The 26093-nt window shown below is 37.4% G+C and overlaps 1 protein-coding gene across 9 annotated transcripts in view; it reads left to right on the top strand.

The window, feature by feature from the left end:
* Positions 1-25595, top strand: part of mical2a (microtubule associated monooxygenase, calponin and LIM domain containing 2a) — a 55982-nt gene extending 30387 nt beyond the window's left edge. For 2 of the 9 annotated variants that reach the window (XM_047809904.1, XM_047809903.1), the window contains 19 exons: positions 1169-1324; positions 1762-1862; positions 3354-3611; positions 3697-3812; positions 4016-4142; positions 4959-5049; positions 6021-6168; positions 7017-7216; positions 8076-8182; positions 8348-8422; positions 10066-10197; positions 10995-11108; positions 11560-11805; positions 11951-12058; positions 16818-16901; positions 18702-18806; positions 21816-21996; positions 22106-22182; positions 22279-24886. In XM_047809904.1, the coding sequence (XP_047665860.1) occupies positions 1169-1324; positions 1762-1862; positions 3354-3611; positions 3697-3812; positions 4016-4142; positions 4959-5049; positions 6021-6168; positions 7017-7216; positions 8076-8182; positions 8348-8422; positions 10066-10197; positions 10995-11108; positions 11560-11805; positions 11951-12058; positions 16818-16901; positions 18702-18806; positions 21816-21996; positions 22106-22182; positions 22279-22656 (2804 nt within the window). In that variant the 3' untranslated portion in view covers positions 22657-24886. Of the gene's footprint in view, positions 1-1168; positions 1325-1761; positions 1863-3353; positions 3612-3696; positions 3813-4015; positions 4143-4958; positions 5050-6020; positions 6169-7016; positions 7217-8075; positions 8183-8347; positions 8423-10065; positions 10198-10994; positions 11109-11559; positions 11806-11950; positions 12059-16817; positions 16902-17190; positions 17763-18701; positions 18807-21815; positions 21997-22105; positions 22183-22278; positions 24887-25128 lie in introns of those variants that run through there. The other 7 variants (XM_047809909.1, XM_047809907.1, XM_047809905.1 and 4 more) reach the window with 7 other exon arrangements.
* Positions 25596-26093: the final 498 nt, after the last annotated feature.

Genomic DNA, 26093 nt, shown 5'->3' with positions numbered 1-26093 from the left:
TTTAGCTAGCTTTAGATATCAGTAGGATTATGCCTCCGCCCGGATGGAAAGGAAAAATACCACAACACTTACTACCGTTCTGTCTCTCACTCCTTCCTTCTCTAAAGGACTGCTGGCACCTTACTTGTACTTTTTTCCATCACCTGCATTTGACTTTCAAATTCTTACTTTCAATTTAGTCTCGTTCCACGAGGACATTGTAGTAGCTGTCAAAGAAAAGCCCCAGTTTATGCACCTGCGTCTACAGAAAATAAGATAATATAAAAGAAATTATGCCCTGTTGTCTGTCATGCATCAGCCAATAGGATACTTTTCTGGGCAGCCGGATCGTTTAGTTAAAGTGAAGCTGTACGATCCATCTTCAGTTACAAGGCCTGTGGTGAGACTCGGCAGCATTTACCCTAAAGACATTATGAGGCCAGCTTTTAATAAATAATCATACATGAAGTATTTGAAGCTATCAGCTGTGTGTAAGTGTGACAAAATGGTGTTCAAAGGTTTAATTGTCACAGGCACCTGAACAATCATACAACATCACAAAGCAGCCAAACCACTTTAAAAATCATTCAGAATTAGTTAGCTAATAGCAACTATATGTAAATAAAAGCTGCTTGACACATAATTTCATCTGAAAATAGTTTGGTATTACTAGAAGTTACTAAGAGTCATTTTAATTCACATCCAACTTAATAGATTAAATATATTATTCAGAATATATTGACATTTCTTACTGTTCTGAACCACATTACACAATGTACACATCACACCCTAACACTCAGATCTTTCTTGCAACTTTAACCTAACATGCTCCTAAGTGTAAAATGTAGTGAATATAAAATTTGGGCAGTGAGAAGTCGATCCTGGTTAATGTAAAAATGGCAGGTGTGCATTTTCCTTTTTTGTACACCCTAATCATTTAAGACTAAATGATAGAAATGGCAAAGGAATTACCCAAAATATTATTTTTATTTTTCATCTTTGGCTTTTTCTTTTATTCCATTCAAAACTAGTGAACTAAATTGTTTATAACAAGTGGTCTCGTAGGTAAAGTTATGGACTGTTTAGTCAGTCCATTGTATTTATTATAAGACACGCAACCAATCATGCTCCTTTTTTCTTTGGTAGAACCTGTAATGTCCTTACCATCTCTCCTCTCTCTTCTGGTCAGGATTTAGACGGAAAGAATTCCGCGGGAAACTGGCCATCGCTATTACAGCCAACTTTATCAACAGGAACACTACAGCAGAGGCCAAAGTGGAGGAAATCAGTGGCGTGGCCTTTATCTTCAACCAGAAGTTCTTCCAGGACCTCAAACAAGAGACCGGTGAGAGAATCAACACATGCTGCAACCAATCATTTACAACACACTGGACATTTCAACATGCCGTGAAATGTTTTGTAACAAATCCAACTATATACTGTGACGACTGTTGACGTGTCCTGTAAAGAGACTGTCCATGTTATCTGTTGTTATAAAACTTTATAATTCGTAGCTCACTTCTCTTGCTAGTAGTGATATATAGATATAAAGAATTTATCTCTGTCCTCTGTAAGCTCTTTCCATGGCTACAGACACAGAGTATACATGTTATGACTAGCCTTCATTAGTGCTGAATTCCTCAGTAAATACTCTCTTGAACTCATTATTATCACCTGCATCATGTTTAGAATTAATATAAAAGATTACGTAATTGACAATATTATTACGAGACATCCGCTCTGCTTTGAATGAAGCATCTGATCGTTGTGTTTCCCGTTCAGGCATTGACTTGGAGAACATTGTGTACTACAAAGACAACACGCACTACTTCGTCATGACAGCTAAAAAGCAGAGTCTTCTGGATAAAGGGGTCATCATTCATGTAAGTAGCGGCGGTAGAAGAGGAAGTGGTTTAAGGTGCTGTAGGGTACACAGACTTTTTTTTGTTATGGTGTCCTGCCAGTTTAAGTGACTGAGAACGTGCTGTTATAAACATATTAAATGAGGTTATAAACATTTGTGAGAGCATATTTCACTACCTTATGATCTCTTGCTCTGTCCCTCTTTTTATTCACATACACACTTGAGCATTTTCATATTATTCAGATATCAAGAACACATCCTCACCAGTGTTGTAATGTAACGAAGTGAAAATACTTCGTTACCGTACTTAAGTGAAAATGTCACGTATCTGTACTTTACTTCGCTATTTAAATTTATGTCAACTTTAACTCTACTCCACTACATTTTCTTGATAAAATGTATACTTTTACTCCGTTATTTTCCACTAAGCATCTTCGTTAATCGTTACTTCAAAATAAAATCAGAAGAAATGTGTGCGACTGCAATAAGGGAGGTTTGGCGAATTACTGCTCCTAGAGTGTCACTCGCAGGTGCAGTCAGAGCTGGAGGCGTTTATCTATAACGGAGGCAACCGAAAGCAACCAAAATCAGTCAAATATCACTATTCTTATTACCAGAGTTGATAGCACAAACAAAATATTAATGCAATATCAATATTAAATAAAAATAACATTTATTGATTTGGACTTTGTCTTGTGAATATTTTTTTTTATTAATGACTGCATTCATTGGACACACTGTTTGTAGAGAATGCACACATACATGAACTGATTTGATTCAAGACTGTCCTCATTACATCATGCATAAAAGTTTGGTGTCCACTTTTGCCATTTAATAATACCATAACTTTTGGCTTACTATCTATATTATATATAATATAAAACTCTTCTTGTTTTAAATTCTCTACTGAGGGCTAAAACCCCTAAAGATGAAACCCTAGAACCGCCCCTGCTCTTATGCCTACCGTAAATCACTGAAATTTTACTTTTCACTTTTTACTTTTCAAATACTTCCGTACATTAAATATCAGAAAATTACTTTTGATACTTAAGTACAGTAAATATCAGATACTTTAAGACTTTTACTTGAGTAATATTCTAAAAGGTGACTTTTACTTCTACCAAAGTCTTTTTTTAGTACGATACTTGTACTTTTACTCAAGTATTGCTTTCTAGTACTTTATACAACACTGATCCTGACTAATATACTGGTCTGATTCAGAACTTAAAAATGGGTAATAGGATTAAGATCACATCACCAAGCATTGTCAGCCTAGGGTGTCCAAGTTTCTCGCCAAGTGCATTATTGAACAAAACCAAAAAAATGCTAAAACTTCTACTGGTGGTTTCCTGAAGAAAAAAATAACTCATGGGACTTCCACTTTTTAGATATATGACGACTTCTGAGGTTTCACTCTAGATTTCTGCTTGGAAAATTACTAATCAAGTGGCTTCGTTCTACAGTGAAAACAGAAGGATACTAATGTGATGATGTCATTTGTGTGCTGTAGGATTATATCGACACAGAAGCTCTGCTCAGCAGTGACAATGTGAACCAGGAGGCTCTGCTATGCTACGCTCGGGAGGCTGCCGACTATGCCACGCATTACCAGCTGCCCACCCTGGAGTACGCCATGAACCACCTCGACCAGCCGGATGTAGCTATGTTTGACTTTACCTGTATGTATGCCTCAGAAAATGCAGCTCTGGTCAGAGAGCGGTTTGGACATCAGCTGCTGGTGGCACTGGTGGGAGATAGTCTGCTAGAGGTGAGCTCATAATATATGTGCACTGCTTTGCTTATTGGGACTTTGTTCTTTTCTTTTTTCATTTTGGATCTGTTTGTGGTTATAGCCTTTTTGGCCCATGGGTACAGGATGTGCCCGTGGCTTCTTGGCGGCATTTGATACAGCCTGGATGGTCAAGAGCTGGGCACAGGGAAGAGGGCCACTGGAAGTGCTAGCTGAGAGGTTTGCATGGTTTAGATGATTTTACACACACACACACACACACACACACACACACACACACACACACACACACACACACACACACACACACACACACACTATAAAACATGGATGTATATTGCAAGCCAAGCCCAGAAAGATGTTTATCTTATGTTCAAAGAATTTACTCTGTTGCTTTGGTTGTCTTGGGTTTCTGCCCTCAGGGAGAGTCTTTACCGTCTGCTACCTCAAACAACACCTGAAAATATCGCCAAGAACTTTGATCAGTACACCATAGATCCTGGAACACGTTATCCCAACCTCAACTCCAACTGTGTGAGACCACACCAGGTGCAGTGGACTTTTGCTTTATTACTTTTATAGGGTTACATGATGCCTACATAAACCCTCTATGACAACTGGCTTTTATAATATAAAAACATAAAGTCCTGTGCAGACATTCACGGTCATAAAGACAATCTCTTCATATCAGTTTCAAATTGTGAATTCTTGACATTTCACTTTTTTTTATTACATTCACATTACTGGTTTGTACTTGTATTACTGGGGATGTGGTAGCCTAGATGTTCAGGTGTTGGGCTAACAATTGGAAGCTTGAATCCTGAGCAAGGCCCTCAACCGTCAAATGCTCAGTTGTATAGAATCAGACAAAACGTACAGTAAGTAGCTCTGGATAAGAGCATCTGCCAAATGGTTTACTACATGTAAGTACTTTAGAAGAAGTTTTTATTACAGCACAGTGAAATATTCTTCCCAAATTTTGAGGTTATGTTCAGAACACAGGGTCAGTCATGATAAAGCACCCCTGCAGCAGTGAGGGTTAATACTCTTTTACTCTTCTTTTTTTCTACATTTACTTTACTAATTTACTACATTTTTTTATGATTATGCTATATATATACTACTATATTTTACTACTTTATCCTAATAAAACTCACTTAATTTCTTATTTCCCTACACTTCACTACTTAATTAAATGATACTCACTTTACTACTGTACTATTCTTTACCTCTACACTCACTTTGCTGCTTTACTACAATCACACACAGGCTTTCTTTGCCAGTTGTCATTAAGGGTTTTTTTAGTGAACAAAGAATACTTAGGATGATGAGTGAACTGACACTCCTGGTTCTTTTCGTGCACAGGTCCGTAACTACTACATGTGCGGTGAACTGAAGTCCTGCTCCTTGGAGCGAGCTGCAACCATACGCCGCCCAGTTAATCTGGCACGACGAGGTCAGCTTCATCACTGTGCATTCTTACGTTTGTGTCAAACCTAAACAGTCATGTTTGACAACTCTAAAGGCTAAAGGTGAAATCCTTTAGAGTTAAATTCCTTTCGGCAGCACATTCCTGCTTTAAACGCACTCTGAGGGCAGCAGCATGGGTGTGAGGCTGCGCTTCTCTATTGTGTAAGACTTAGCATTGTTTTCATTAGTGGAGTCACATAGAGAGAAGGGTTTCATAGTCGGTGGTCTGCGTGTAGACAGGCGAAAGCCTACTGTAGTGCTGTAAAAATATTTCTTTTTTGATAACAAACACGATTCATGTCATCAATCACTTTCAACCCAGCTCGCAATTTTAGATTTAATTCTCAGTTCTAGGTACTTTGTATCCTAAGAGCATTCATTCTGTCAGTATTTCAGGGTTTTGATTTATTATTCTAAAAATACATATTATATAATAAATATTTATCTTATCAAGGAAGGTCTGCATCAATCCAGTTTGTAATTGGTCTTAACTAGAGATATACAGTATATAAACATTTTTTATCCAACTTGTTAATTATATTTGTTTGTACCTGCTCACAATAATGTCTGATGAATTTAATCAGTGCTGTTTCCTAAAATATGCGAATTACTTTAAGAATTACTTTATGAGAACCACTGCACTTTTTGTTTGTACCACACCTTCACATGAAGTGAAAGTAAAAACATCCTACGCATGTGAATTTTGTTTCGTGATGCAGGATTCCTGCACTGATAGGTTCTAGAAGGATAAAAGCTCTTAGTTAATAGTCTAGGACCCATTCATATCTGGTGAGCTAATTATATTCAATATTCATGTTCAATCTGATCCGAAGGATCAGTATGACGCCTCCAGGATCTGACGTATAGTCTGCTTTAATCTGATTGTTATCATGTAATGATGCAGGGCAAATCTGTAGACTCATAGTTCTGTATGTGTGTGTATATGTGTGGGCACAGAATCTGAGATCAGGCCCAGCAGGTTGCTGACATGGTGTCAAAAGCAGACAGAGGGCTATCGAGGCGTCACTGTGACTGACCTGAACTCATCATGGACCAGCGGGTTGGCCTTCTGCGCTCTTATCCACCGTTTCAGAGCACACCTCATGTAAGACTGCACCACTTTTAACGTCATAGGGACAGGGATATGGCTTCTTTTATGGCATTATGGTTGCACAATCTTGGCTTCTTGAGGTCAATATTAACAGAAGGTAATTATTTACAGTATGTAAAGACACCAGCAATATAAATAATGCATCTCAGAGATTCGAGTGTAGAAAAAACAACGGTCAAAGACCACCTGAATGAGATAAGTGCCTTTATGTCAAAGAGAAACTTCACTGGTTATCAGACACACATTACACTTTCAACAGTACATGGCTGTAAACATGTCGAAAAAATTTACAACTGAGATGCTCATAAATTTCCCTCGGTGATGGCAGCAGTTCCTGATATTGCTCATATCACTTTATGAGCTCTTGACATGACACAGTTTGCAGTTCTGCAAATCCTAACTTGAGCTGGAGACATGAAAATTAGTTTGGCCTCTACGGTAAAGTGTCTCTTTCCGTCTGTGACGGGATCAGATCGAGGCCAGTTATCTACACTTGACACCCTTTTATCAAAGGAAAGTTTTGTGTGTGCCTCAAAGCCTGATCTGGCAAGAGCTGACAGAGATAATATTGCATGGTCTCTTAGTGAGTTCAAACCTTAAAATTCTGTGATGGTGACCACACATTACAAAAGCCAATGTCTTACATATTAATCTGTGAGGTACACAAGAAAAATGAGTTAGTGTGATATAATCAGAAACCAGTATTCTACAATCTCTGCGGAAAACACAAATATATGAGTGATGGAGGCATTTTAATTGATTTTTAACCTAGACATTTGCAACAAATATATATTCTACATTTATATGTATGTATATTCCTTTCTGTACTCTTTCTGCTCTAGTGATTATGATTCCCTGAATGAAGAAGACTCTGTTAAAAATGTCCAGCTAGCATTCGACACGGCTGAAAAGGAGTTTGGCATCAAGCCGTTCACTACAGGCAAGGAGCTAGCATCGGGCCAAGAGCCAGACAAGAACAGCATGGTGACCTACCTGTCCAAATTCTACGAGCTCTTCAGGGGAACACCTCTGCCATCCTCAGGTACACATTGTTATTTCTCATTAACAGATAATTCACATACAAATGTCAAAAACAAAAGTCCAAATGGAGACTTTTCTCCTCCAATGGGTGGAATATGAGATAGGAGTTTCTCACAACCAGGTTCTTTCACCGGGTTCATGTTTAAATTAATATATATTTCATACCATATGTCCACACTAGTAAGCAACAAGCTAACAGACATGTCAACAGAATGACAAATGATATTAAATTTATCAATTCTAAACAAAGTTATTTATGATGCAGAAAAGCAACAAATTCAAGCAGTTAGTAGTCAAGAACTACTGTCAGCCCTGCTGTTATAGGGATTGCACGCTTTCTAAACAAAACTGATCACTGGATTAACACTGATGAAGTTTTTGGATCTGTAAATGTCACACAGTCTACTGAGTGATATTTATTATGTCACGCAGTCTACTGTGTAAGGAATGCACCTTCGCTCAGGTCGACCAGGTCACTGCACTAGAGATAGAGCAGATTAAGTATCTTTGGAGATTATCTGTGCTTCAGTGCAAGTCAGAAATTTACTCGCACTCGCCATTCTGTGAAATCTACCAAGTCACATAGCACACTTCTCCAGCAACACTGTAATATTGTAATGCATACGTTTAGTTGACATAGTATCATTGGTTCCATTAAAGCTTGCCAGGAAAAAGAGTAAAAGCCTATTTATCAGTGGGCATTTAAAGAGGAAAGCAGATGGGCTAACCTCTGCATTTCTTTACTTTCCATTCAGTCGCCTAAAGTTCCAGTAAATTCGATTAAGACAAGCTTCGGTCCATTTGCTCTTAATTGTCTGTTTCTTACTGAGCTTGAAATATTTTTGTCATTTTTATTTCAGATTCAAGAAGAGAAACAGGGGGAAATAATAAAGAATTTACTGAAAGAGCTTCCCAACCTGTTTGTAGATCAATGAGCTTTACACTGCCTCGAAAACGAATCCCAAAGGTAGGACACATCAGCTTTATCGGCTTTATCTCCTCTCAAACGCATTTTGAGCCAGTTTACTCTAAGCTGGACCTTACAGCTCCTTCAGACTCCATCCAGTTCACTGAGTCTTTTGAATTTATTAAATCAGTGCCTCGATGCTTTACCTTAATTTTTATCTTTCAGGATGATAAAAAGGTAGAAGATAATGATTCTTTTAACAAAAGAAGACGGAGGACAGTCTGCAATTTTTTGGAACAGGTAAATATAGTACATTATTTAACACATTTCTAATGGATCCACATACAATGCACATAGCTTGTGTCTTTCAGCCTGCATTCAGTCCATTATAGAGACTTAAGCTGAACAAATAGTGCAGTTTTGGTCAACAGTGGCTGTTTATACAGTATTTAGAAATAGCTTCACTGTTAGTGTATAGCTAGTGCATAGGCAACTTAATGAGCTACAGAACAATGAAAGTCACCTCTGTACTCTGCTCTCTTTCTGTTAAAATGAGATGCATTTGACCTCAAATTAGGTAAAGTCCTACATGTAAAAAAAATCTGAAGGGAAAATGTTCTGTAAAGCTGCTTTGAGACAATGTCAATTGTAAAAAGCGCTATATAAATTAACTTGAATTGAATTGAATAGAAAATGCTTGTGTATAAATTGCATCCATGTTTCAGAATGATGACAAAATAGTGTTTGAAATCTGATTATGATGGAAATACATAATCTTTTCTTTCTTCAACTCCATATTCTGGCAATATTCACCTGCTAGTTCTGGTCTTAGGATGCAACTAGAAAAGAATATCTAAAGCCAATAAGTGACAAGTTGCTTGGGACACTTTTAGTTTTTGTCTTATGGAAGTTTTTTATTTATTTGTAACAAGCTAAGCTTTGTTCTGGCTTTGTTGGTAGATCAACAACGCTATCTAACTCTGCTAGCTACATTTAGACTAGTTAGATTTCTTTACAGCTACTACCTCACCAGGGGAACCAGCAAACTCTGCTACTTCTTTCCAACCTTCATAAAGTCTTTATATATTACAATGATAAATGTAACCATGCAAATGTTTTAGCAAATGTTCCTTTGTTGCCATGTATTGCACAAACATGGAAAATTCCTTTTGCTCGTCAGTATTCTAATGTTAACATAGGATCACTCCAGTGTGTACTTCCCATATTGCTTTGTTTCTCATTTGCATAAAGTTAAACTCCACCCAAGTTGTCTCACCAAACGTAACTGCAAATGACCAAGTCTTTTCGAACATGAATCTCTTCTGGTTTCTTCCAGCATTAATGTTAAAGGGTTAGTCATGACGCTTTGAGTTATGGTTTAAGTCACTATAACATTTGCACATTTGCCTCTTGCACATTCCTGTATATCTTAATATTTAAGACTAAAGTTTAATGCACAAATGCACATTGCCTCTTGTACTTCCTAGTGTATCTTATATTTATAACTACAGTTTACATTCATGCACACTATTTTCCATTCTACAGTATATATATTAACATATATTATATTATATATTATATTAACAATGATATATATTACTTTAACAAATAAAATAACCAATGAAAATATAAGAATAAAAAATATAAAGAAAAAAAAATCATATATATTGAATTTATATATGAATCATATATATGAATTTATATATGCATTTATATATGGATTTTTTTTCTTTATATTTTTTATTCTTATATTTTCATTGGTTACTTTTATTTCATTCTTTCATATTGTTTGTTTTCTGATAAGTGCAATGTCCATGTAGCGGACCTGACTCACATTTCACTGCTGGTTATATATGCCTTATATAATTGTGTGACAAATAAGAATCTTGAATCTTGAATCTTATGTGTATACTAATTGTTGTTTTGTCCATTTTTTTGGTCAGGTAAACAACCTCTCCAGTCAAAACACAGCACCTGAGAAACAGGAGATAAAAGAGAATAAAGTCAAATTCATGGCTTCTCAGCTACTGGCAAGGTTTGAGGAGAGCACTCCAAGCTGCACTCTGCGTAGGCAGGTAAAGTCCAACTAGCACTTTTGAATCACTTCATTTTTCAAGGTGATTATTCTTCTAAGCTGAGGGATATGGTAGCTTAGTGGTTAAGGTGTTGGACTACTGATCGAATAGTTGTGAGTTTGTATCCCAAGACCACTAAGAGCAAGGCCCTGAGCAAGGCCCTTAACCCTCAGTTGTGTAAAAGAGATAAATGCTGTAAATGTAAACCTGTCAGTCACAGGGGTCAATAACTAACATGGCTGAATGATGAATATTTAACTGATAGTGGTTAATCTATTGCTGTTTGATCAACAATGGGCTGGTGTGGGTGCTGGTTTTCAGTCCAATCAAGCAGAGGCCACACCAGAGTTTGTTAAAAATAAACAACAACTGATTAAACAGGTGAAATTGGGCCTGATAAGAAAATCCCTGATCAATGGCTCTAAATAAGACAATACTAAGTGGCTATGTTTTGTGTCGTAGTGGTACTTCTTTTTTACTAGTTTTTGTACCGTGGTCTTATGTAGAGTCGAAGAATCACAGTCAGTTTTATCGTCTCTAATACAGTATTTAAAATACTTTGAAAATACTTATTTCAAGTATTTCAAATACTTAACTGTTTTTCAGTTGAAGACCCTTGAAATAAACATTTAGTGTGCTTCCCCTGGAAAAGCACTTTACCTTTGTTTTATCTCTAACTGTGAAGCTTTGCTCTCTTCACTAGTAAATTCTCTGCAGTAATCCTTTCTTTTTCCTGCTTGCCTGTTAACCACATCGGCTTTCACTTTTTGACACCGCCTACGATTTAACAATCTCAGCTTACCGCAAGCGCTCTGAGGCCTCCGGGACCTCCATCACACGATCTGACTGAACTCCCACTCTCCATAAAACCCAGGAAGAAAAACCCACCTCCTCCACCTCCTAAAACACAGGTAGATCTTCAAAATCTACAGTCAGTCATACAAAAGGGTCCAAAGGTCCGAGAGCTCTAGCAGAAATGACACTGTTTTGCATTTAATTCTTCTACAATTTTCATTCACAATACCTTGAGTGAAAAGTAGAATTTTCTATGAATTTCAGAGTTTCGTAGTGTTTATTATTTCCCCTTATTTGCTTTAACTTCCGCTAGTGAAAAAACTTTGATAAATTTTAGATCAAATCCATCCGAGTGTCATCTGAACACGTGCTTCAGTAAAAATCCTTACCTTGTGTACAAAGCAGTTAACATGATCAGTATCACACATTTACAATTAGCCCAAAATATTACATATTCAAGAAAAAACATCCCCAATTTTCAACTTGGTCTCAGACTTTTGGATCCCACAGTACGTTCACAGGGTAAATGACTCCCACAGACAGCTGAGTTCTCCTTTGTGTTTACAGCTCCAACCATCAGATCCTCTCCTCCCCTTTCCCTTTAACATCTCTCGGCATGATTGCCAGAATCTCACCCACACTGTTCATGCTTCACAGTCACACTCACACTCAAAGCCTTCTGACACACACATGAAACCAACATCACAGTCAGAGATACCAGAAGCAGACCACGCTGCATCATGTCACTCTGCCATACTGACCATGAGAGCAATGCTGCAGCGTCTGCAGAGAGTGGAGGAAAAAATCAACCAGGTGATCGCCACCTCTTTCTCTACCTTTGACCTCCTTGATTACTTTATTTCTTCATCACTTAATATTTAACTTGCAGAATTCTTCCTTCAGTTTTTTTACTTTTGCTCTCCTCCTACTCTGTCTTCTCTTCCCCGACCCACTGCAGAGGAAAGCGCAGACAGAAAACACTAGAGAGTTCCGTAGAAAAAGCATAAAGGAGAAAGCCAACCATTTGAGCTCTCTATTCTCTGGCAGCAACGTTGAACCCCCTCAGGTGACTATGATATTGTGTGGTGTGTCCTGACTTCTTAATTACTCAACCGCATGAGTTCAGTTCTTTAAAGTCACCAAATTCACCAAAACATTTAGCATGCACATTGTTCAGGAATGGAGAACGGTGGATGGTTTGCACTAACAGTGATGAAGTTCTATAGTGTAATATAAATTAATAGATTGTTGGTCGAGGTTTATTTTAGTTCTAGTTTTCTTGCACAAATAAACAAATCAGGGATTATCACCTTTAACCTCTGACAGAAAATATTAGCCTTAATCACCGTAGCTTGTTTCTAACCTCAGAGGTCAATGATGCATTCATAAATAACGAAGCAGTCTAGCTTAAGTCTAATCTGACAATAAAGTTAATAACTAGGATCGAATTCCTTCACATTGATTAAATAACAAGTTTAAAAGAACTTGCTGTATATTTAATAAAGTTTTAAGTTAAATCTTTGTTGGTGCAAATGAGCCTGTGTTGTTATCACGGATGCATGTAAGCGGGTCGACTAAGGACACTTGATGGTCTCTAGTATTTAATCTCCTGTTTTATTTTAATTGGGTAAGTAAATAAATGCCTATGTACGTCACAGCGTGCATGTTTCATTCAACAGCATCAGCATTCCCTGTTTTTATAAGAAATCATTAAAATAAATGTTCTCCGCTTGTTCCATTATGTGGTTTATTGGGCCCAGTGAGAGAAACATGGAAAAGCAGATAAAATTCCCTCAGCAAGCTGGGTGTTGTAAAGTCTCAGCACTCAGAGACCCTTCTGGCTTCTAGCTTGCTGAGGACTGTTTTATTCCACACATGAGGGAAAGACATTAATATCCATGACTGAATCAGACAGGCTTTCAGGGCAGGAGTGTAATGTGCAGTATAATCGATGCAGTACTAAAGATTTTCATTTTGATTTTAAGTATGATGTTTCAAATGACTTAACTAAAATAAGTTCCAGTTTTCCAGAAATATCTTCACAATGGCACTATATGCATCTTTTAAGTGATCCAAATTTTAGAATCAGTTTCTCTATTTGCAGTTAAATTTACATTCATAATGAATCTCAGCCTTAAATTTGATTCAATTCACACTTTTTTTAATGAAACCTCCACCCTCAGAAACACTGGAAAACACTATTTCACAATGCCCCTGTCATCTTATAAGAAATAGAAGCAACTTCATTTGTTATAAAATATCACCGGCAATTAAAATGTAAATAATAGCTATTCAAGCAGGAATCTGCAGGTCTGTAGTTTTTTCAAGATTAATTATAAACTGATGTAAAGCCAGAAATTACATACTACAGTGATGCGTAAAAGTTTGTGAACCCTTTCGATTTTTCTGTACTTCTGCCTAATAATGACCTAAAGCATCATCCGATTTTCACACAAGTACTAAAAAAAGACGAAGAGAAGTCACATTTTCAAGCACCACTGTAAATCACATTATCTGTATCAGTTACAGATAATCCGTATTCAGTTACATTCATACTGTAATTAATCACTTTATTATGCTTTCTGATAACGGTACAGTATATAAACTCTAACATTTAAATCCTACATAACAAAGTTTTTCAGCCGTTAGGATTGAAATGAATTCCTCTTGCAGTCTTGCATCATTTCCAGCGTTTAAAGGCTGTTTCGTGGTCACATTTATTTTTTGTGTAATTAACTGTTTATTTATGGCTTTCTTGCAAGTATTATAGAGGAAGTGGTTCTGCACGTTGGTTTATTCATGGAATCGTCTAGTTTTGTTCATCGATCAGACAGTATCAAAGAATCAAAACCATTAAGTATCAACTTTAATACTATTCTAACCCTATCAGTACGTATACATGTGACTTAAACACCAGACAGTTCAGCCTGAATGATATAATGTTAATTTTCCTTGAGCTACAGTAAGACCTACAGAAGGGTTTGGAAATTTCTAAAGAATTTATAAAGAATATGTACAATGCAAAAAAACAAAAAACAAAAAAACAACCAACAAACAAAGAACATAAGGTATGCATGTCTTAATGTTTAGGGAAGATTCACGAGTTTAATATTTTTTGATTTATTGTGTTTGATTATCTTGTCTGGTGAAAGAATTACGTAGCGGGAATGACAAACGATTACCTCTTACACTGCTAAATCATAGGATTTAGATTAGCAATAACACAAATGCAGCCAGAGACAGCTTTTATTCTCACTATACACATAAATATATTTCTGTACACTACAGTACATTGCATTTCTTTACCTCAAGGACCTTTAAAGCTTTTTAAAGATTTGAACTCTCATCCTCCTGGTCAGTAACCTGAACTGCTGAGACTCACTGCCCTCAAACCACACTTCCATTTGTCCCAAGCTGACATCATTTCCAGATTTTTGTTTAAAAAGTCTGATTTTGAAAAGTATGGCATGCAAAATGTTATGCAGTCAAAAAATGTTCAAATCTTCTTTTACGAACAAGCTTCCAATAACAAAGCAACAGGTTTGAGAGCATGATACATTAACACAGGGCTGTCCAATCTTATCCATTCCAACCAAACACAAGCCACACCTATTAAAGTCCCAGATGAACTGATTAGACTTGTGGAGTCAGTTGTGGCTCCTGGGTGATTGGTATGATAAAACTAGACACCTCTGTACTCACAGATTACAGCCACGGTCAGATGTTAATATCTGCTTACACTTCAGTATTAGGTGTCACATTATTATTATTAGACATTTAACAACAGCCATGTATCAGAAAGTTCGGATCAATATTCATAAAACAGCAGCTCTGATAGTAGCTCCAAGTCAAGAAGACGAAAAGCTTCTTGTCTTGACTTGACTTGAGTGGAGTTCTAGCTGCATGTCAAATCACAGGTTTATATTGACGCGCTCATGTGTCTCATTCACAGGGAGATTTCTGGTACGTAATTTCTCCACATCATTTCAGTCTAATGAAAATGAATTTGAAAATGTCTTGTTATTAAATAAATAAAAACAAATAATCATCGATAAAGTATTACGGAAGGAGTCTCTAGTGTCTGTGCTTCATAAGAGAGGTAGAACTGTCCCTATATACATATATATATATATATATATATATATATATATATATATATATATATATATATATATATATATATATATAGAGAGAGAGAGAGAGAGAGAGAGAGAGAGAGAGAGTACTTTATTGGTAACATGACAAGCTGCAGTTGTTTTTGTTGTATTAACTTCGAGAAAGAAAAAAGGCTGGTGAGGGGAACATTTGAGAACACTAAAGCTGCTATATTCAGCTCTAAATAAATATCTAATACGACCTTGTCTACCATAGTGTTATCAGATATTTAAGGATCATTTCATTCCTGTTTTTTTGTGAGTTGCGTTATTAATGCAGCTTTACATTCTAGTTACTCTATAATTGCCTTCAAGCTGTCAATCTCTTGCACCGTACCTTCCTTCCCCTTTGTCCTGTATTACCAGCTTGGGTCAGACTTTTGATGAAAGCTCTATCCTTCTTTTTCTGCTATTCATCTTAATTTATTTGTCTCTACAGACTATGTACCTTTTTTCTCTGGCTTGCTTTTTTATATAATATTTTTCAATGGGAATTTCAAGCCTATACTGATAACTGATACTATTGCTGTTGACCGTTTTTTTTGTCACTTTCCGTCTTAGTGTTTCTTTTCATTTCTCTCTGTTTTCTTTCTAAACACACGCATCCCAACAGTCCGAGGTAAAAAAGACATTCCGAGAGATTCAGTGAAAGGGTCAGATACTGTATGGTAGGTATACTCTAACTACACCACAACTTCTTTGGACTCCTTTAAATAAGTATTTGATCTGATATTTATCAGGTCCAGGGGTTATATGGACTTTTTACAAATAGGGCTACATTTTCATGCCAGTGCAAATATATTTTGCTGGTCATTAATGTCATTATTTTTATAGGAAACAAATCAGTGTTTAGAAATAATAACATAGTGAATGTAACATTTAAAATCCATGATTCATCTGTCTAACACGCATTAAAATTCCAGTCCAATTTTTAAGACGTACTTAAAAGGACAGAATTTCTGGCTCCGATATTCGTAACACGGGAATAAACCTTTTACTTGTGACTATACTACTGTAAAAGCTTTTTAATTAGAGATGGATGATATGAAAGATAACAAAAAAACAGTTTTTAGGTACATTTCTGGAAATAGCAGCTTTAAATAGTTAGATAGTAAATAGCATCTCGACTCAATGAGAAATGAACAAATGTGTTGGAAAACAGTTTTATGTCTGACTGATACAAAGCACCTGAGATTCCTTTTACAAACAGTGTCTAAATAAATATAACCATTTGATATATTTTTATTCGTTAAAGGACAACGATCATGTATTAACGATAACGATATGCGTAGTACTGCAACCCTGGGACTTGAATTCTAGCTTACTGTAGTGTTCGAACTGCAGTTACAGAAATCAACCAACACCATCTGACCAAACACTGCTGAGAATTCAACAGCGCTGTGATGTAATCTCACCTAATATATGTAGCCCTTATTTTTTGTTCTTAAAGTGCTGGAGAGGAGATGGTTAAATGGATATGGACTGCAAATCTCTGTATCACATATGTATTATTTTTTGTGCATGTGCTACGGTCAGGGAAACTTTTTGTTTGAAATGGAGCTGCATTGTGCATGCAAATTTTATCCGAACGAAAATGCATGCAACTTTTGGCTGATTTAACGGTCACAAATTGTTGTAATTGTTAAAATTTCTTTTAATTTGTGCTTTCAGTTAAGTAGTAATAGGAGTGCCTGTGAAAAAGAAACAGAGATGCCTCAGTGGAAAGGAAATAAAAATATTAAGACTTTTAAGAAGGTATTTTATGTGTGCTCTGTTAGTAAATCTGTGTATGTGTTTATTTTACTGACTGTGTCTTGCCATGACTTGAAGTAGGTCTGTATTTTCCTGCAATAATCAGGATTTTTTTAATAATACTGAACAGTGTTTGGCCTTTACTATAAACACACAATAATGCACTAGCAATTAATGCACTAGCAAAAAAAAAAAAAAGTCACCCGCTCGATCGGTAGATAATCTTTGACCCATCACATGTCCCATCTCTGCTTCCTCTGCTTACGTCTCTGCTTTTATCTACTTTTAACAGACTGCAGTCAACCTTCCTCTTTCCAGCTCACTTTCACCTCCACCACATTGTTCTGCTACTTCCCCCCCTGTTCATTCTCATCCAGGTAGTTTCTCTCTCGCCGCCTTCAGCATTTCATCCTGTGTGTCCTTTATATCTGCTGTAACATCTGAGTAAAATCTTTTATTAACCTGTTTTCATGAACTGTTATTATTTCCCTTTTGGCCTTCGTTTTTATTTGTCGTCTCCTGAACCCAGAAAACCTCAGCACTTACTGCTTTCTAAAAGAGATACTCAAGGAGAAAAACAGAATAACTCACATGTGGTGAGTTTTTACAGGTTATATCTTACAGAAATATTCAATGTTTTTTAAGACAATGGATAAAAGGTAAAAGTTCAAACACATTGAACTAAATGATTTTGGAAGAAGGCATGAAGAAGAAACTGTACACTTTGTTTTTACAAAGATTTACTGGATTTACGGCATCTACCGCTTTTAGTGTAGCATCACCAGAGTCAGGACTTATTTTGAAGGACGGGAGAAAATAAAACAAGTGCCTCAGTCTAAGCAGGTACCAAGTGGATATCTGACCGTCACACTATGTGGTTCATATCCAGACTGTTGCCACTAAGTGTGAAGCAAACAACTGTGTTGAATGTCTTTGAATGCTGTTTTTCACATCACTGCAAATAAGAGGTGCAAACCTGTTCAAGCATGGACCATGAAGATATGATGGTGGTTCTTCATGGATAAGCTCCAAAATCTAGCGTAAAGCCTTCCCAGGAATAGTGGAGGTTATTCTAAGTGCAAGAGAAAGCTTCATCTGGAAAGATATGTTCAATAAGCTCATATAGGTGTGGTGATCAGGTGTCCACAAACTTTTGCCTGTATGTATCTGACGGCAGTTTATCCATACACTCAAGTGCATGTTAGTCAGTGGCTGTGCTTGATTTGACCTTGGTTTGGAGTGACAGCATGTTTTTGTGTTATGGAGATGACTCCTGGCTCTGGTGGTGCTCTATTGCGGTGCAGTCTGCTCCGCCCTTGTAGTCTGGGTAATGAGACCAAACCAGAGTAGCACACAGCAAACTCTGAAACATTTGGCTGACCGCACTGAGAACAGAGAACACATTTCTCACAGTCCTCTCCTCCCCTACCAGATGTCCGACCTGAAACACTTTTCATTTCCGAAAGAAACCTGTTTTATCTTTCAGCCTTCTTCTGGGAGATTCATCTGACATACAAAAACGAGGCACTCTTCTGTAAAATGCTTCAAATATTCTAAATGCCACAAGAATGCTCAGTAACACGGTTTGTTTATTGAGGAACATGCAGTCTGTCTTTTCTGAGGCCTGTACAACATAAATAAGAGACTGTCAAACATTGCAGGGTGCAAACACAGAACAAGTGAGGCATCTTGCCTGCCGTTTTTTTTTCCCTTTTCATATTTCTTCTACCTTCTTGAAATATCTTTCTTTCTTTCTGCTTTCTATTTTCCTCCTCCTGTCTTTTCCTGCCATCTGCCTGTTAGCGCACTGTAGGGAAAGTGTCTCTGGTGGTAGAAGCTCGGGCCGAGAGGCTGCTTACTCTCTATGAGAATGATCACAGGCCCACAGACACCTGTATAACCTCACCGGTAAGACACATGGTGTGTAGAGCTCCGAGCTCCTAGCTTCATAGTTAGTGTAAAAAAGGACAGTAAAAATATATGAATTTGTAGTATACTGTCATTTCATTGTTTAATTATCATTTAATTGGATAATTGTATATTGCTAGAACGATGGAAAAAACTCTCTAATATATACAGTGGTTCCTTTTTTTTATTTTTTGCACATTTTTTCACACTTTATGGTTTCAGGTCATCAAATAAATTTAAGTATTAATCAGAGGTAACACAAGAAAACACAACATGCAGTTTTTAAATGAAGGTTTTTTTATTAAGGGAAAACAAAATCAAACCCACATGGCCCTGTGTGAAAAAGTGTTACCTAACTGTGGTTTATCACACCTGAGTTCAATTTCTCTAGCTACACCCAGGCCTGATTACTGCCACTCCTGTCAAGAATCAAGAAATCATCTAAATAAGACCTGACTTACAAAGTGAAGTAGACCAAAAGATCCTCAAAAACTACACATCATGCCGAGATCCAAAGAAATTCAGGAACAAATGAGAAAGAAAGTAATTGACATCTATCAGTCTGGAAAAGGTTATCAAGACATATCAAGCTTTGGGGCTCCAGGGAACCGCAGTGAGAGCCATTATCCACAAATGGCGAAAACACGGAACAGTTGTGAATCTTCCCAGGAGTGACCGGCCGACCTAAATTACCCCAAGAGCACAGCGACGACTCATCCAAGATGTCATAAAAGACACCACATCCAAAGAACTGCAGGCTTCACTTGCCTCAGTTAAGGTCAGAGTTCATGACTCCTCCATAAGAACGAGACTGGGGGGAAATGGCCTGCATGGCAGAGTTCCTAGACTAAAACCGCTGCTGAGCAAAAAGAACATAAAGGCTCGTCTCAGATTTGCCAGGAAACATCTTGATGATCCCTAAGACTTTTGGGAAAATACTCTGTGTCTGATGAGACAAAAGTTGAACATTTTGGAAGGTGTGTGTCCCATTACATCTGGGGTAAATGTAACATTGCATTTCAGAAAAAGAACATCATACCAACAGTAAAATATGGTGGTGGTTGTGTGATGGTCTGGGGATGTTTTGTTGCTTCAGGACCTGGAAGACTTGCTGTGATAAATGAAACCATGAATTCTGCTTTCTACCAAAAAAAATCCTGAAGGACAAAGTGCGGTCATCTGTTCATGACCTCAAGCTGAAGCGAACCTGGGTCCTTCAGCAGGACAATGATCCAAAACACACCAGCAAGTCCACCTCTGAATGGCTGAAGAAAAACAAAGTGAAGACTTTGGAGTGGCCTAGTCAAAGTCCTGACCTGAATCCTATTGAGATGCTGTGGCATGACCTTAAAAAGGCGGTTCATGCTCAAAAACCCTCTGATGTGGCTGCAATTCTGCAAAGATGAGTTCACCAAAATTCCTCCACAATGCTGTAACAGACTCATTGTAAGTTATCACAAATGCTTGATTGCAGTTCTTGCTGCTAAGGATGGCCTAGCCAGTTATTAGGTTTAGGGGGAAAACACTTTTTCACACAGGGCCATGTAGGTTTGGATTTTGTTTTCACTTAATAATAAAAACCTTCATTTAAAAACTGCTCACACTGCATGGACTTGCCATATAAAGTATTTGCTGGTGCATCTTCCTCTTTAATATTTTGTCAGTAACCAAGTGAGTTCTGTCCAGTAGCACTGTCTACACCTGCTTAACATCCAACACTATCGTTACAATACAGAAAATAATAAAATCATTCACACAGACACTCACAAGCCCTTATTTGTGTCTCTGGGACCATTTAAGCACAGGAACACTTTAATGTAGCACAGAAATACTGCTACCATCAGTTCATTTGGGCTGAAAATAGCCTCACTAGACCAACAGCCTGGCAGGGATAAAAGCACTTACTGAACAGTGAAAGTGAATATCAACACTCGCCATGCCAAAGAATATTACTGTATATGTCTATTATAGTTGTGTTAAAAAAAAAAAAGCTGTGCAAGACAGTACAGTGAAAGCAGCTCTGCTGTATGGGTTAGATACTGTAGCAGTGAGGAAAAGACACGAGACAGAGATGGAGGTAGCAGAGATGAGGATGATGAGGTTCTCTTTAGGAGTGACGAGGATGGACAGGATTAGGGACGAGCACATCAGAGGGACAGCTCAGGTTGGTTGTTTTGGGCACAAGGTCAGAGAGGATAGATTGAGATGGTTTTGACATGTGCAGAGGAGGGAGATGGTTATATTGGTAGAAGGATTTTTAAATGATTAGAAAAATACAGATACAAATATTAGGTGGATTATTCTCCTTTTTCCTAAAAAAACTTGTCAGAATGGTCCAGATGGAATCATTTTAAGTCTACATCTAACATCTTTAATAACTTAAAGTAGACTGCTTGTGTGTTTATAATTTGAAAACTAGAACATATGATCTTTGCGCGGGGTTCAAACATATCAACTGTTTCAACAGGATTAAATAAAACTCTCTATTTTCAACCAATTATGAACTTGAATGGTGATGTGAGGAGAATTCAGACATCATTCTGACACTGCTGGCATTTCTAGGGGCAGTATGATAGGGTTCATAATTTACTAAAAACCTTCAGGTTCAGGCACATATACACAAGTTCATACACATATACAGTACTATATGATTTACTCTGTATCAAATTGGTTCACCAGGATTGCAAACATTGGCCAAATAAATACTGAAGGTTCAGTATTTACTCAGGCCTGCCCTGAGATTGCAAGAGATTAGATAGTGTGATATCAGCACATGACGCGCTGTAGAATTCCAGCCTTGAACTGATTATTTAAACACATCAGTACAGTATATATGTCATTATTTCAGTAATCCGTTTTGTCTTTTTGTCAAGATAGTCTGAGATCACATAATTTGTTCAACATGATCGTTCCCACAGCAGCAGCCTACATTCTGGACACCCATCCAAATACCTTGCTAGACTGATTAAGATCTGACTTGTCTGTTTTTTTTTTTCTTCTCTTTCCCAGGGTTCCTTACGGAGGGAATTCCCCCAGAGCTCGGGTGATGTGTGCTATGCGTGCAAGAAGCGGGTGTATGTGGTAGAGCGCCTGAGTGCCGAGGGACTGTTCTTCCACAGAGAGTGTTTCCGCTGTGACACCTGTAGCGCTCCTTTATGTCAGGGTGCACAAGCTTTCGACTCGGAACAGGGTACGCTGACACATAGCTAGCATGTTGCTTTTGGCTTTTATTTTTTTCCCCATCATCTACACTGCTCTTTCCCTATGCTCTCTATAAAGTGATTCTTTTTCCGGCACAGGAAAGCTGTACTGCAAGCTCCATTTCTCTCAGCGTAAATGTGCTATAAAGCCCAGCAGGATATTAGAGCCACAGATGGTAACCTTTCACCGTATTGTTTGTCATAATGCTTTGCTCTTATACATGTTCTAATGATACTGACAGCATTTTATATTACATTTCCCCTTTCCTCAGCCATCTGAAAGCACCACCCGGAGAAGTGCATCTCCGAGTTCAGCCGAGAGTGACATCAGCTCCACGCCGTCTGCAGGTACTCTGTCCTCTGTGCTGAGGAGAAGTCTGCTCTGGCCGCTGCATGTGAGCCGGGCTGTGTGTGCAACACCCCGCCGTGTTCGTAACTGGCTGGGCGAGAAAGCTCAGACTCTGGGCCGGCACCTCAGGGAAAACGCACATGACTACACAATTTTGTATGAACTGCTAAGCGTGGGGTTGCCCCTGCTTGTGGTGCTCTATGAAATCCTGCTGCAGATGCATGCTGAAACCGGACCTCTCAACCTGCAGCTCCTGCAGCAGTGGCTCGAACAGCATCTGGGCCGTGGGTTCCTCACGTAGACCACTGGGTTAAATCTTTTATTATTTAACATCTATTATTGAAAAAATAACGCTTCCAGCACTCTCAAAACTGATGGTTAGCTGAGAAGAACAATATTTTTGAATAGAACGTGAACATTTTTGTTCATTGACATGCTGTATAAACCTTGAGATAGCTGCTGCTCATAAATTTCCTTTGCCTGAAAACTGGGAATTGAACAGTTGGTCTTGGACCAATTTCTTTGCTGTTCTCACGTTACAGAAGTTCTCAGAATGGTAGAAAAAGGAAGGGCAAAAGGGAAAAAATGGAAAACTGAATGTAAAGCACTTTAATGAGTGAGCTGCCTGGGATTGTACATGTGTAGGATTAGGAGCAATATTTCTGCATGAATTGTACAATATATTTTAATCTGAAGTAATTACTGTGTGTGTGTATGTGTGTGTTGCAAGTTTACTGACACATAACTGACCTGAATCTGCTTTTTATGATCCTGCCAAACCAAACACCGGGGTGTTATCATTTGTACCATCCTCACATTCCACTTACTGATAGCGAATGTTTACACACCTCATCATAAGATTCAAACGTCTAGCAGATATGCTTTATTATCGCAATGCATCTTCCTCTTAGTTTGTGGTTTGTGATAATTCATCTTCTTTTCCACATTCCACTGCTGAATATAATGAAAAAACTAAACACAAGATTGTTTGTGCTCACATACTGGTGTAACTTTGAGTTTTAGAGGCCAGAGGGAATTCAAAGAGCATCGTAGACACAAAGTTTTCTGAGTGTGGCACATCGCATGCTCAGAAATCACACACAGCTATATTTAAAGAAGCACAGATCATTTCAGGACATTGACAGGGGTGTCAAGCGTCCTCTTTTAGCTCTCTTGCAAACTGGACAACTATTTATTTTTCCTTAAACAGTCCAGTTCTGGTGAGTCCGTAGCCTCAGATTCCAGTTTTCAGCTGAAGTAGAAACCAGTGTGATCTTCTCCTGTTGTAGCTCATCCACCTAAAAACTCAACATGATCTGAGATGCTTTTCTTCTCAGCACAAGATCGAAAGTACTGACACTTACAGGATCTTATTGTTTCATCATTTACATGTAAAATGCTCAAACCGGACCATCATTCAACAGTCAAAATCACTGAGATCTTTAACTGATGCTCTTGTGTGTACTGAACTGGGATTATTACAGTATACATCAACAGAGGAGAGATACTCAAGAGGAATCTTGCTAATGATACATTACATATCATTGTAACAATTTATTAAAGTTTACTGCTCGGAAAACAGAGCCTAGTTCTTTTACAATACAATTTGAATGAAAAACATGACTTCCACATGAATTTTATACGTACAGTATGTTTGACACCCCTGCATTATAAAACAGTGTTAATAGACTGTTTTGTGTGCGGACTAAAGGCACTGATCATATGACAACTCAGCAGATCTGTTTTCTAAGGAGCTTTGTATTTTTATACACTGGAAGGTATATTTTGTACTGTTCCGTTGTGAAACGTTCTTTTATTTTATTTTATTTCATTTTGGTTTGTGTGTTGTATTTTCTTTCTTATAAAACGCACACCGTTCACCAACAAAAAAAAGAAAACAGAAAAGAAAAAAAATCTGCATGTTATTTAACCTCACACTGTGTCATTTAATTTCATCTTCTTCGTATTTCATCTTTTTTCTCTTTCCTGTTAGTCTTTCTCGACCTGTCTGCTGTGTCCGTTCCTGAGTCACTGACAGACTCAAGGTGATCACCCACACGCTCCCATGTAGCAATGGTCTGTAGTGTGTCCATAAAGCACGAAAGCCTGCACACGTGCGCTAGGTAATAGATAACATGCGCATGGCAAATGTACCTGAGCTACATCGGCTCTTAACAGCTAATTTCCTGTCTGCAAGGGCTGTTTATTCTCTGTATCATTGTTTGCACAGCAGAGTTACGGTGTTGTGTTTGGATCTGCATCTGATGTGTCATTTCTGGGAAAGGCATTTAGATCTTACCAGTAGTCCTGACTAACAGAAAAGTTCTTCCTGTGGAGCATCTTCATTACACATTTTTAATCATTCTGCTGTTTCAGAGCCTGCTCTCATTAATTAAACCCCATCTTGCCTCGTGAAATGTAGAATTAGCACCTTTTACCTGACATGTTGCAAAACTGTATTAAGATTCTTTTTCTTTTGGTATTATTTATACCAAGCAATATGTGTTTAATAAATGACATAAGCAAATGTATCTTTCTCTTCATTTATAATATAACTCCACATAGAGCTTTTAAAGAAAAGAAAAAAAAGTGTTTTATGAATGTGTTTTATTGCGTATTGTAAACATAATACTGTAAAGAAGAAATATGGCTCTATAAAACTGAATACTATAAATGGAAATGAAGGTTCTTGTTTGCATGCAGATCTGATCTACAGGGATGGTAAACTCTTATCAGTCTTTCCATTGCAAGATGCAGCTATGTTGTTTTTCAGCTGAAGAGAATGGAATGAGAGAGTGGTACCAGTCTGGAGTGCTTTTACCTCGTTCACAGTACCGATATGACAGACAACGCAGAGTGTGCCACTATGAGGTTTGTCTTCTGTAGCTGGTAACGTGAAGAACCCAACACACCCACGAGGCCCTCATGGTGTTCTCTTTTTCTTTCTTGTTTTTTTAAACCAGACCTTGAGTATAGGGAACGTTATTGTCCACATGAATTGAGCTAAACATTCATGTGTGTCTTTATTTACTCTCAGGATGAGTATCAGGATTAGACTTCTAAGAGAGTGGGAATAATAAGGAAAGCAAATTTAGAAAAGAAATCAAAGCAATAGGGTTCAGATAGTCAACTTATCACCTTCTTGGATTTGAATCTTTTTAACAAGAATCTTTTAAATAAATGAATCACTTTTGAATTGTGGTTCAACAAAAGCAAACAAACTAAAGAATTTGAGTATAATAATCATTTGAAAATAAATAAAATCATTTAGATCTGAATTATTTAAAATTATTATTTTCAATCTTGTGAGTCAATACTTTAGTATTCGATTTATGTGTATGGCATTGTCTTAAAGTAGGTTTGCAGAAATGTAAAAATATAGAATATTTTTAAATTATATTGTATATATTTATGAATTTTCAGTTTCGAAACAGCCAGCCTCAGTCAACCTATGTTCAAATCATTGATTATAACTTCAACTTACCTGATTTAAAGTATTAACCATTTACCCTGCTGTGAATGAGCACTGATTTAAATCCTATTATATCACATTAATGACACATCAAACAGAAGTTTAGTCTTATGAACAAAACAGGAAGTAGTTTATGTTGTCATATAAATTATAGTCTTTCACTCACCAGCCTTTTGTTTCTCTACTGAAATTATTACAAAACATTAATGCAGCTTATTGAGAAACCTCCATACTTCCTCTGTAAGGAAGCTTAAAGTTACACTTAG

The sequence above is a fragment of the Tachysurus fulvidraco genome, chromosome 2, assembly GCF_022655615.1.
Source record: "Tachysurus fulvidraco isolate hzauxx_2018 chromosome 2, HZAU_PFXX_2.0, whole genome shotgun sequence".
In the NCBI taxonomy this organism is placed as follows: domain Eukaryota; kingdom Metazoa; phylum Chordata; class Actinopteri; order Siluriformes; family Bagridae; genus Tachysurus; species Tachysurus fulvidraco.
This window is presented reverse-complemented; position numbering and strand designations above follow the sequence as displayed.